This window comes from Lepus europaeus, chromosome 1 (genome assembly GCF_033115175.1).
Source record: "Lepus europaeus isolate LE1 chromosome 1, mLepTim1.pri, whole genome shotgun sequence".
Lineage (NCBI taxonomy): Eukaryota > Metazoa > Chordata > Mammalia > Lagomorpha > Leporidae > Lepus > Lepus europaeus.
Genome location: NC_084827.1, coordinates 143,589,421 through 143,600,360, shown reverse-complemented (window position 1 = coordinate 143,600,360; position 10,940 = coordinate 143,589,421). Strand labels below are relative to the sequence as shown.

The 10,940-nt window shown below is 47.7% G+C and overlaps 1 protein-coding gene across 3 annotated transcripts; it reads left to right on the top strand.

Annotated features, from left to right (window-relative positions):
* The first annotated feature begins 1,743 nt into the window (after positions 1 to 1,743).
* Positions 1,744 to 8,282, top strand: LOC133758444 (uncharacterized). Of its 3 annotated transcripts, none has more exons than XR_009865800.1 (2): positions 1,744 to 1,825; positions 5,647 to 5,724. XR_009865800.1 is itself a non-coding variant. In XM_062189602.1 (2 exons), exons 1-2 carry the CDS (start codon positions 4,421 to 4,423, stop codon positions 5,907 to 5,909), a joined length of 1,083 nt encoding a protein of 360 aa, XP_062045586.1. In that variant the 5' UTR covers positions 4,361 to 4,420; the 3' UTR covers positions 5,910 to 8,282. The 3 variants fall into 3 exon arrangements, 2 of the variants coding, with proteins under 2 accessions (XP_062045586.1, XP_062045591.1); XM_062189602.1 differs by lacking the exons at positions 1,744 to 1,825; positions 5,647 to 5,724 and adding exons at positions 4,361 to 5,332; positions 5,739 to 8,282; XM_062189607.1 differs by lacking the exon at positions 1,744 to 1,825 and adding an exon at positions 4,361 to 5,332 and having other exon boundaries at positions 5,647 to 5,831.
* The last annotated feature ends 2,658 nt before the right edge of the window (positions 8,283 to 10,940 follow it).

The window sequence follows — 10,940 nt, the reverse complement described above, 5'->3', positions numbered from 1 at the left end:
TCTTTCTGTCCGACACCGAAGGGTTAAAAGCTTAAAAGTAAAGCCATAAAACTGAAACTGCAAAAATCCAAGTGTAGCCATAGTGATAAGGAACCAAACTATCTCTGTTGAAACATGTGTCCCCACTTGCCTGTGAAACTGTCCCCGTCCGCTTGAGAAATAGCCTTGGGAAACTGCTTTGTGTAACTGTCTCAGGCGATAGCTTCCATGTGCCTGGAAAGAGCTGCAGTAAGTTCCTGTAACTTAGTGACCTTTGTATGAATTCACCCCCTCCCGTTTGTTTGTTGCACTGTATAAAAATCCTAGCCTTCTTTCTCTTGGGGCTGCTCTGTTCCTGAGTGTTCAGACAGCCCCAGCATGCTGGAGAAAATAAACCCTTTGCTGATTGCATGAGAGTGTCTCTTGGAGTCGTTCCTTGGCGGTAGACGTTCCACGACCTACATTTTGGAGGTCCCACCGAGATCTGCTCTGCTGCCTCTGGATGCTTCCAACAGACCCTCTTGGGGTAAGTAAAGGCGCCTTAATAGCGATCGCTTCAGGGACAGATTTCTTGGTTTTGTCAGGCTGGTGAACGTGGCTGTTGGGTCGGTGCGTGAGCCCTCCCCAACTGCGGCAGACAGACGTGTCAGGTGCCGCAGGCCACAGCCCCGGGGGACGCCCTGGTGGTGGAGGAGGACTGGGGACACCTAGAAGCCTCCTATCGGGTAATTTCGGATTCAGTAACTCTGTTGCCAGCACGGACAGTTCGGACAGTGCACCATTTTAGGTTCTTTGTGGACACTCTGAATGGTCGTTGTTTGTCTATTGCCTTTTCTGTGTCCTTGTTGTATATTTTGTTGTCTACTAACATGGGTCAAACCGCTTCAACACCTCTCTCTCTCACTCTGGCCCATTGGCCAGACGTACGAGAAAGGGCTCATAATCTTTCTCTTCTAGTAAAGAAATCTAAAAGACAAGTTTTCTGTAATACTGAGTGGCCTACTCTCGGAGTGGACTGGCCTCCGGAGGGTTCATTCCATCTGCCGGTCATCTGACAAGTGAAAGAGGCTGTCTTTCAGCCTGGCTGACATGGCCATCTGGACCAACAACCCTACATAATGGTCTGGCAGGATCTCTGTGAGACACCACCGGATTGGGTAAGACCGTTCCTGCCATCTACCTCCTCTTCCAGGGCATCAACCCCGGCGGTTATGCTCCCTGTCAAGACTGTTCTACCCAAGTCGCAGGCTGACCTCATTGTGTTTGACTCAGACTTGCCTCCCCCTTATCCCTCTGCCGCTCAACCTCCGGCTCCGGCTCCGCTGCCTCCGGCCCCTGCGGCTCCTGAACCCCTGCCCTCCCCCTCTTCACCCTTATCCCTCACCTCTTCTGCCTCTTCCCCCTCATCGCCTCCAGAGGGAGGACCTGCCCAGGGAACCTGAAGTCGGCGAGTACAAGGTCCTCAGGATGTACCGTGACTCTCCCCCTGTGACCCTTCGGGCCAATGATAGATGATGGACAAGGGGGGGAAATACAGCCTTTACAATACTGGCCGTTCTCTTCCTCTGACTTATATAACTGGAAAAATAACAACCCCCCCCTTTCTCTGAGGACCCTTCACATCTTACAGGTCTTGTTGAATCGCTTATGTTTTCACACCAACCAACTTGGGACGATTGTCAGCAGTTACTGAATACCCTTTTCACCACTGAGGAGAGGGACCGGATACTCTTGAAAGCCCGGAAAAATGTCCCGGGACAGGATGGGCGGCCGACCCAGCTCCAGAACATCATTGATGATCTATTTCCCTTACGTCGGCCGAATTGGGACCCTAACACACATGAAGGTAGGGAGCATCTGTCCACCTATTGCCAGTCTCTAGTGGCGGGTCACCGTGCGGCCGCTTGTAGGCCCACTAATCTGGCTAAGGTAAGGGAAGTTACACAGGGACCGGATGAGTCTCCCTCAGTGTTTTTGGAGAGGCTTATGGAAGCCTATCGAAGGTATATACCTTTTGATCCACAGTCTGAGGAGCAGCGAGCCTCAGTGACCATGGCTTTTATCAGCCAGTCTGCCCCAGATATACGCCGTAAACTACAGCGTATAGAGGGACTCCAGGATTTGACTCTAAGAGACCTAGTCAAGGAAGTAGATAAGGTGTTCCACAAGAGGGAGACTGAAGAAGAGAAGAAACAAAGGAAAGAAAAGGAAAGGGAGGAAAGGGAGGGTATTCGGGATAAAAAAAGAAATCGTGATTTAACAAAAATCCTGGCTACAGTAGTAGAAAATATAGGATCTAACAGAGGCAGGGGAAATGGAAAGGGAGACAGTAAGGGAAATAACCTGGGCCAACGGCGTCACTCTCCCTTGGACCCGGACCAATGTGCCTACTGCAAAGACAAGGGACACTGGGCAAAGGAGTGCTCCCAAAAGAAAAATACCCAGTCTAAACCAGCAGTCCTTGCCCTCGAAGAGGAAGATTAGGGGCGACGGGGCTCGGACCCCCTCCCCGAGCTCAGGGTAAAATTTAACATGGAGGGGACGCCCATCAACTTTGAAGTGGGTACCGGCGTGGTTTATTCCGCTCTACAAGCCCCGCTGGGACCACTGTCCAGCAAGAGATCCCTAGTTAGAGGGGCAAACAGGAGCTGGTACCAGGCCTGGATAACAAAGAGAACTATGGATCTGGGAAGGGGAAAAGTTCAACACTCCTTCCTAGTAATCCCTGATTGTCCAGCCCCCTTAATGGGGAGAGACCTACTCACCAAATTAAGGGCCCGGATAACATTTGAGCCAGCCGGACCTCAGGTGGAATTTTTAAATCCTCTGGTAAAATCCCTGGTGGCTACCATTTTGTCCATGTCAGTAGAAGATGAGTACCGACTCCACGAAAGTCCAGTGAAAACCCAGGAACAGGAAGTCCAACCTTGGCTTACCAACTTCCCTGCCTCCTGGGCAGAAACGGCAGGGCTAGGATTGGCCACCCACCAACTGCCGGTAGTGGTAACCATAAAAAACCAGTGCCACCCCCATCCGGGTTAGGCAATATCCTATGAGCAAAGAAGCCAAGGAAGGAATAAGGCCCCACATAAAAAAACTGCTTTCCCTAGGAGTCTTGAAGCCTTGCCATTCGGCCTGGAATACACCCTTACTGCCTGTTAAGAAACCCGGGTCTCAGGGCTATCGCCCTGTACAGGACTTAAGAGAAGTTAATAGCCGAGTGCAGGATATCCACCCTACTGTGCCTAACCCTTACAACCTACTAAGCGCCCTCAGTCCTGATCATACTTGGTACTGTATTGGACCTGAAGGATGCGTTTTTCTGTTTACGGCTACATGCAGACAGTCAACCTCTATTTGCCTTTGAGTGGCCAGATCCTGAAGCGGGAATATCAGGACAACTAACTTGGACCCGCTTGCCACAAGGTTTCAAAAACTCCCCTACTATCTTTGGTGAGGTGCTTCATCACGATCTAAGCCACTTCAGAAGTGACCATCCAGAGGTAACGCTGCTACAGTACGTGGATGACCTACTGTTGGCCGCAATGACCCAGGAACAATGTGAGTACGGGACTCAGTCACTCTTACAGGAACTAGCCAGGCTGGGGTATCGGGCCTCCGCCAAAAAGGCCCAATTGTGCCAGCAGGAAGTTACCTTCCTAGGCTACACCCTCAAGGATGGAAGGCGCTGGCTGACGGAAGCCCGCAAAAAGACTGTAACCCAGATCCCTGTACCCGCTTCCCGAAAACAGCTCCGGGAATTCCTGGGAACAGCTGGGTTCTGTAGATTGTGGATACCAGGGTTTGCCTCTCTAGCCGCCCCGCTTTACCCGCTTCTTAAGGGTAATGAAGACTTTACCTAGGGGCCCGAACAGCAACGGACCTTTGATGATATCAAATGAGCCCTGCTCACGGCTCCAGCACTGGCTTTGCCAAATGTTGAAAAGCTGTTCACCCTTTACATCGAAGAGAGAAAAGGGGTGGCTCGGGGAGTCCTAACCCAGACTTTGGGACCCAGGAAGCGGCCAGTAGCCTATCTAAGCGCCTGGACGCAGTGGCGAGTGGATGGCCTCGATGCTTAAAGGCCATTGCAGCGGCTGCCTTGTTGACTAAAGATGCGGACAAATTGACTCTGGGACAAAAATTAACCATCATAGCTCCGCATTCCCTAGAAAGTGTCATCCGGCAGCCCCCTGATCGGTGGCTTTCAAATGCTCACATCACCCATTACCAAAGCATCCTACTGGACAAAGACCAAGTTACTTTCGGTTCTCCTACTACTTTAAACCCTGCCACCCTGCTTCTGGACGAGACCACGGAGCCTGTCCTGCACACCTTCCAAGACGTCCTGGCAGAAGAAGCTGGAATCCGCCGAGACCTGACGGACCAGCCACTGCCTGACTCAGAGGTAACCTGGTTCACGGATGGAACCAGCTTCTCGATGGATGGTAAGCGGCGAGCGGGGGCGACAGTGGTTAGTATAACAACAACCATTTGGTCAGCGAGCTTGCCGGAAGGAACTTCAGCCCAGAAGGCTGAGTTGCTTGTGCTAACAAAGGCATTGGAGTTGGCGACAGGAAAACGGGCAACCATCTATACTGATAGTCGCTATGCCTTCGCCACCGCGCATGTACATGGGGCTATTTACCAACAAAGGGGACTATTAACTTCGGCGGGAAAAGAAATAAAACACAAGGCTGAAATCCTCCGCCTCCTGGCAGCCGTCTCACTACCTTCAAAACTGGCCATAGTACACTGCCCTAGTCACCAAAAAGGGTCGGATCCAATAACTGTGGGAAACCAAAGAGCTGACGAGGAAGCAAAAGCAGCTGCTCTGTGGGAACCTGAGGTCTGTACCCTTGCAGCGGAAAGTGAGACGCATGCCCCACCGGAACATAGAGAAGAAACCCTAGAGCAGCGGGCAGTTCCTTACTTACAGCAGGTTCAGCGCTTTACTCACCTGGGGGCACGAAAGTTACAAATTCTACTGGGTGATCAGCCTTTCTCCCTATCCCCCTCTGACAACAAGCATCTAGTGAAACAGGTTGCCAATGAATGCAAAGCCTGTCAGGCGGTAAATGCCTACCCAATCCAGACACCAGAAGGAAAAAGACTACAGGGAGACAGGCCGGGACAGTTCTGGGAAGTGGATTTCACTGAAGTCAGGACTGCCAAATATGGCTATAAGTATCTTCTAGTTTTTGTGGACACTTTCTCGGGGTGGGTAGAAGCTTTCCCCACCCATAAAGAAACTGCTCTCGTCGTGGCCAAGAAAATACTGGAAGAGATTTTTCCTCTGTTCGGACTGCCTCAGGTAATCGGGTCTGACAGCAGTCCGGCGTTCGTAGCCCAGGTAAGTCAGGGTCTGGCCAGGATCTTGGGGATCAATTGGAAGTTATATTGTGCTTATCGGCCCCAAAGTTGAGGTCAGGTAGAAAGAATGAACAGAACAATTAAGGAGACTTTAACTAAATTAGCTATAGAGACTGGCTCAAAGGATTGGACCCTGCTCCTACCTTATGCCCTCTTTCAGGCCAGAAATACCCCTTCCCTGTCTATGTTTAACCTTACTCCTTTCGAGGTGCTGCATGGCTCCCTACCACCTGTTAAATATTTTGCCTCCAATATAGATACCTACTCTATATCTTGTACCCCTTTAATTACCAGATTAAAGGAATTGGAAGAGGTCCAAAAGCACATCTGGTGGCAACTGTCTGCTAATTATCAGCCGGGAGAAGTGACTGCCACACTCCTTCCAGGTCGGGGACTCTGTGTACGTGCGAAGACATCAAGCACACAACCTGAAACCGCAGTGGAAAGGTCCCTACGTGGTGATCCTCACAACCCCGACAGCAGGTAAAGTTGATGGCGTCGCTTCCTGGATCCATGCCTCCCACCTCAAGCCCGCTCCACCTGCAGGACCGGAGTGACAATTGGAAAAGACTGAAAATCCCCTTAAACTTCGGGTTCACCATGTGGGTGGGACTGTGGACCCTCCCCCTAACATTTAGTAATCCCCATGCACCCCAACTATTGGTGTGGGAGGTATATACCCCCACTGGACAGGTGGCTTGGTCTATTAATGGGACACATACCCCTGGGATGTGGTGGCCCACCCTACACCCCGATGTATGTCAACTGGCTGCTGGATTAGATACCTGGGATTTGCCTAATCAAGAATCCCCAGATAATATTCCCTTAGAGGGTCCCCAGAGCAGAGACTATCCCCGTCTCTATCTGGGGGATTACTGTGGGTGTAGAGACAGACAGAGACGGTGTTTTCTTCGTCAGCGAGAATTTTATGTATGTCCCAAAGATGGCCGTACCCGGAGCCAAATCAGACAGTGTGGGGGACCAGAGTCCCTGTACTGTAGTACATGGGGCTGTGAAACCACTGGGTCTGCCTATTGGAAACCATCTTCCAGTTGGGACTGGATCACGGTGCATCGCAACTTCACCCCTGAAGGAGGAGACAAATGCGTCACCTCTAAGTTGTCCCAAACTGGTTGTGCTAACACTCCCCTCTGCAACCCGTTAAACATTACCTTTACTACTAAAGGGAGGGACATTTCCACGCTCTCCAGCTGGATGAAAGGGAGAACATGGGGGCTGAGGTACTATGTCACCAGATACGATTTTGGCTTATGGTTCACCATCAGATTAAAAAAGGCCCCGGCCTCAAGGCCAGTAGGCCCCAATGTAAGCTGTCAAACCCAAGCTACCCACTTCCCATAAGCCCGGCACTCCCAGACCCACTCCCAGCCAGCCTATCCTCAGACCCACCCCGAAATCCATCGCACAGGCTACTCCGACGCAACCCCGCCGTCAACCTGCTCCCCCGCTCTTTAACCTAATTGCGGGTGCGTACTCTGCACTGAACTCTTCTCAGGGAAATTTAACCCAGTTCTGCTGGCTATGCCTCTCTGCCTCGCCCCCTTATTATGAAGGCACTGCACTCAGCAGCTCCCCCCGGATGATAAACTCCTCTTCCTGTGACTGGGGTGGCAGCCACAAGCTTACTTTACCTGAGGTGTCAGGGAAGGGATTATGCATAGGGTCACCCCCTGCAGAGGTTTCTAAGACTCTATGTGAACAGGCCATTACTCTCAATACCTCTGCCTCGCATTATTGGGCACCTGACCCAGGGGTCTGGTGGGCCTGTAGTACCGGACTGACTCCCTGTATTTCCACCTTAATTTTTAATCAATCTAGAGACTATTGCATAATGGTCCAGTTGTATCCCAGGGTGCTTTACCATGAAGCAGACACTTTCGCGGAGCTTGTGGAAAGCAGAACAACCCGGTTCCGACGGGAACCTGTGTCTATCACACTGGCTGTTCTCTTAGGGTTTGGGACGGCTGCCGGGATAAAAACAGGGATGGCGGCCCTTGTGTATGGAAAACAACATTTAGCACAACTACAGGCTGCCATGGCTCAGGACCTAAAAGATTCAGAAACATCAGTAACAGCACTGGAGCAGTTGCTAACATCCCTATCTGAGGTGGTTTTGCAAAATAGACGGGGATTAGATCTCATTTTCATGAAGGAAGGGGGCTTATGTGCTGCTCTTAAGGAAGAATGTTGCTTCTATGCCAACCGCACCGGAGTGGTAAGGGACTCAATGGCCAAACTGAGAGAACGATTAAGAGACCGACAGCGAGAAAGGGAGACACAACAGGGCTGGTTCGAATCATGGTTCACTCAGTCTCCAAGGCTCACAACTCTACTGTCGGCCCTGGCTGATCCTCTAATAATTCTACTTCTAATCGTAACCATTGGTCCGTGCATCCTTGATAGGCTTGTCACCTTCCTGCGGGAACAAATTAGTAATGTTAAACTAATGATAATTAGACAAAAATATACAGCCCTTGAAAATGCCGAAACAGAGGATCTCTAGGATTGGAAATCCCCACAAGAAGAAGTGGGGAATGAAGGGTTAAAAGCTTAAAAGTAAAGCCATAAAACTGAAACTGCAAAAATCCAAGTGCAGCCATAGTGATAAGGAACCAAACTATCTCTGTTGAAACATGTGTCCCCGCTTGCCTGTGAAACTGTCCCCGTCCGCTTGAGAAATAGCCTTGGGAAACTGCTTTGTGTAACTGTCTCAGGCGATAGCTTCCATGTGCCTGGAAAGAGCTGCAGTAAGTTCCTGTAACTTAGTGACCTTTGTATGAATTCACCCCCTCCCATTTGTTTGTTGCACTGTATAAAAATCCTAGCCTTCTTTCTCTTGGGGCTGCTCTGTTCCTGAGTGTTCAGACAGCCCCAGCATGCTGGAGAAAATAAACCCTTTGCTGATTGCATGAGAGTGTCTCTTGGAGTCGTTCCTTGGCGGTAGACGTTCCACGACCCTTACAACTCCTTATCTTGCAGTCAGCCAGTTCTGTAGGAAGATGTGTCAGAATGTATCCTGGAGACAGAGAAGGGCGGGGGGGGGGGGGGATCTAGTGTTTTAAATATTATGTGAGGCAAGGGACTGGAAGAGTGTCTGGAAATTATCGGGGATTACAAAAATTACACTAAGTAAACATTTTATATACAGCTATTCTGTTTATGCGTGTGTGTGTATGTTTAAGCAAACATGTCATTTTCTTTGCTCCACACAGGAACACAAATGAGCAAATGATAAAATATAATTTTCTTACATATACAGTTACTAGTTTCGCAGAGATAAGATATAATGTGCTAATGTTCTCTAAATAATTGGATTCCATTTGACATCACAGTATTGTAAGTAACCAAAAATTATTCAATTATAATTACTAAGAAGTATTAGTAATTACAAAGAAATGTAGTTTGGGGATGGCATTGTGGCATGGTGAATTAAGCCACTGCCTGCAATGCCAGCATCCCAAATGGGTGCTGGTTGAAGTCCTGGCTGCTCCACTTGCTATCCAGCTCCCTGCAGATGTGCCTGGGAAACAGTGGAGGATGGCCCAAGTGCTTGGGGCCCTGCACCCACATGGGAGACCTGGAAGAAGCTTCTGGTTCCTAGCTTGGGCCTGGTCCAGTCCTGACTGTTGTGGCCATTTGGGGAGCAAAGCAGTGGATGGAAGATCTCTTTCTCTGTCTCTCTATAACTCTGACTTTCAAATAAATAAATAAATCTTTAAAAAAATAGAATTTGATTATATAACCATAGTTAAGCAGTGAGCCTTCATTATGTTTTGCAAATTGCATACATGTTACTTTCCCTCTTTAGAGGATTCCTTTTATGTAACCTAAAAATCCAGACACCTGCATATATTGCAGATGCGGTTTTTGATTCTTGTAGTCTGGTTTTTTAGGTTGACTTTTAAGTGAAATCTATCTCTGTTGAAAGGAATGGGAGCTCTTGTGTAATACAAAGAAAACTATAGCAAATGCTAAATACAAAGTTTTCTAAATATCTCTAAGGAAATTGAAGTCTTTGAGAAATGCCCATAAAGATTCAAAAGGGTACAGCAACAGACTAAAGAAAGCACACTTTTTCCCCACAATGAGGGATTTGTACAACCCTACAAGAGATACTTGGAGAGAGAGTCACAGCTCAAATCAGTTGAGGTATGTATATCATTTATTGGAAGTCACTGACACTGCACTTCCTTTTTACAGATCTCTTGATATCATGGAGACATCTATTTTCTTTGTCTAGCCCCTCTTTCTTACAGGAGAACAATTTTGTGAAGTACCACTTTTTTTTTTCTTTTTTTTTTTTTTAAACTTTTATTTAATGAATATAAATTTCCAGTGTACAGCTTATGGATTACAATGGCTTCCCCCTCCCATAACTTCCCTCCCACCCGCAATTGACCCAGCACTTCACCCTCCCCGCGCCCTACCCCATCCCATTTTATTCTCTTTCACAGCTGGACTTTCCATCCTAGCAAGAGGTCTTGCATGTATAAAGTTACTGTAACTGGTGGTGTAAGTTTCCCCCTCTTTTCTGATAGTCCTGTAAGGTGATGAGAACTATTGTTATACTGCTCAATATAATAGAATATTTTGCAAAATTAGAAGGAATCTTAGAAAGGCTAATTTATATTTGGAAGAACAACATTAAAAGACAAAAGTTCCAGAATCTACAGAGGCTTTATGTGTATCACTAAAAGTATAATTTGTTATATATATTACAATAGGGAGTGGGAAAGACTGGTGGACTATATTTATTTTCTCAATAAAAATACTCAGTTGGACAAGTCATATTTCAAAAAGGCACTCACCATTCACTATCAGTCAGTTGTAAAATTAATGGTAATAATCCTTCACCTAAATAAAAAACTTGATGTTTCAAAGGATACCAGTAAAAAGTGAAATGGCAGCTCACAGGATGAGAGAAAATATTTGAGAATCACGTATCTGATAATGGACTTATATAAAAAAGTACAAAGGATTATTACCATTTTATAAAAAGACAACCCAGTTTTTTTAATGAACAAAGGATCTGAATGGAAAAAAAGACATACAAATGTACAATAAGCTCATGAGGTGATGATTATCATGATTAGCCACTAAGGAAATACAAATTAGAATCAAAAGAGGAAGCTGGTGTTTTGACAAGCAGGTTTAGCTGCTGCCTGTGATGCCAGCATCCCATTTGAATGCTGATTCTAGTTCCTGCTGCTGCACTTCCTTTCCAGCTCCCAGATAATGAACCTAAGAAGGCAGCGTTTAGACCCCTGCCACCCATGTGGAAGATCAGTATCCAGTTCCAGGCTCCTGGCTTTCTCCTGGCCCAACCTTAGCCTTTCAGCCATTTGGGAAAAGGAAGTGCAGTGTCAGTGACTTCCAATAAATGATATACATACCTCAACTGATTTGAGCTGTGACTCTCTCCAAGTGTCTCTTGTAGGGCTGTACAAACCACTCATTGTGGGGAAAAAGTGTGCTTCCTTTAGTCTGTTTCTGTATCCTTTTGAATCTTTATGGGCAAAGGATGGGAGATTCTCTCTCTCTCTCCCCCCCCATCTCTCTCTCTCTCC

Excerpts from the sequence above, each read along its gene's own strand:
- LOC133758444 (XM_062189602.1), top strand. The coding sequence starts at position 4,421 with ATGGATGGTAAGCGGCGAGCGGGGGCGACAGTGGTTAGTATAACAACA. Across the intron at positions 5,333-5,738 it reads GTCCGGCGTTCGTAGCCCAG|GTCGGGGACTCTGTGTACGT; the intron begins GTAAGTCAGGGT and ends CACTCCTTCCAG.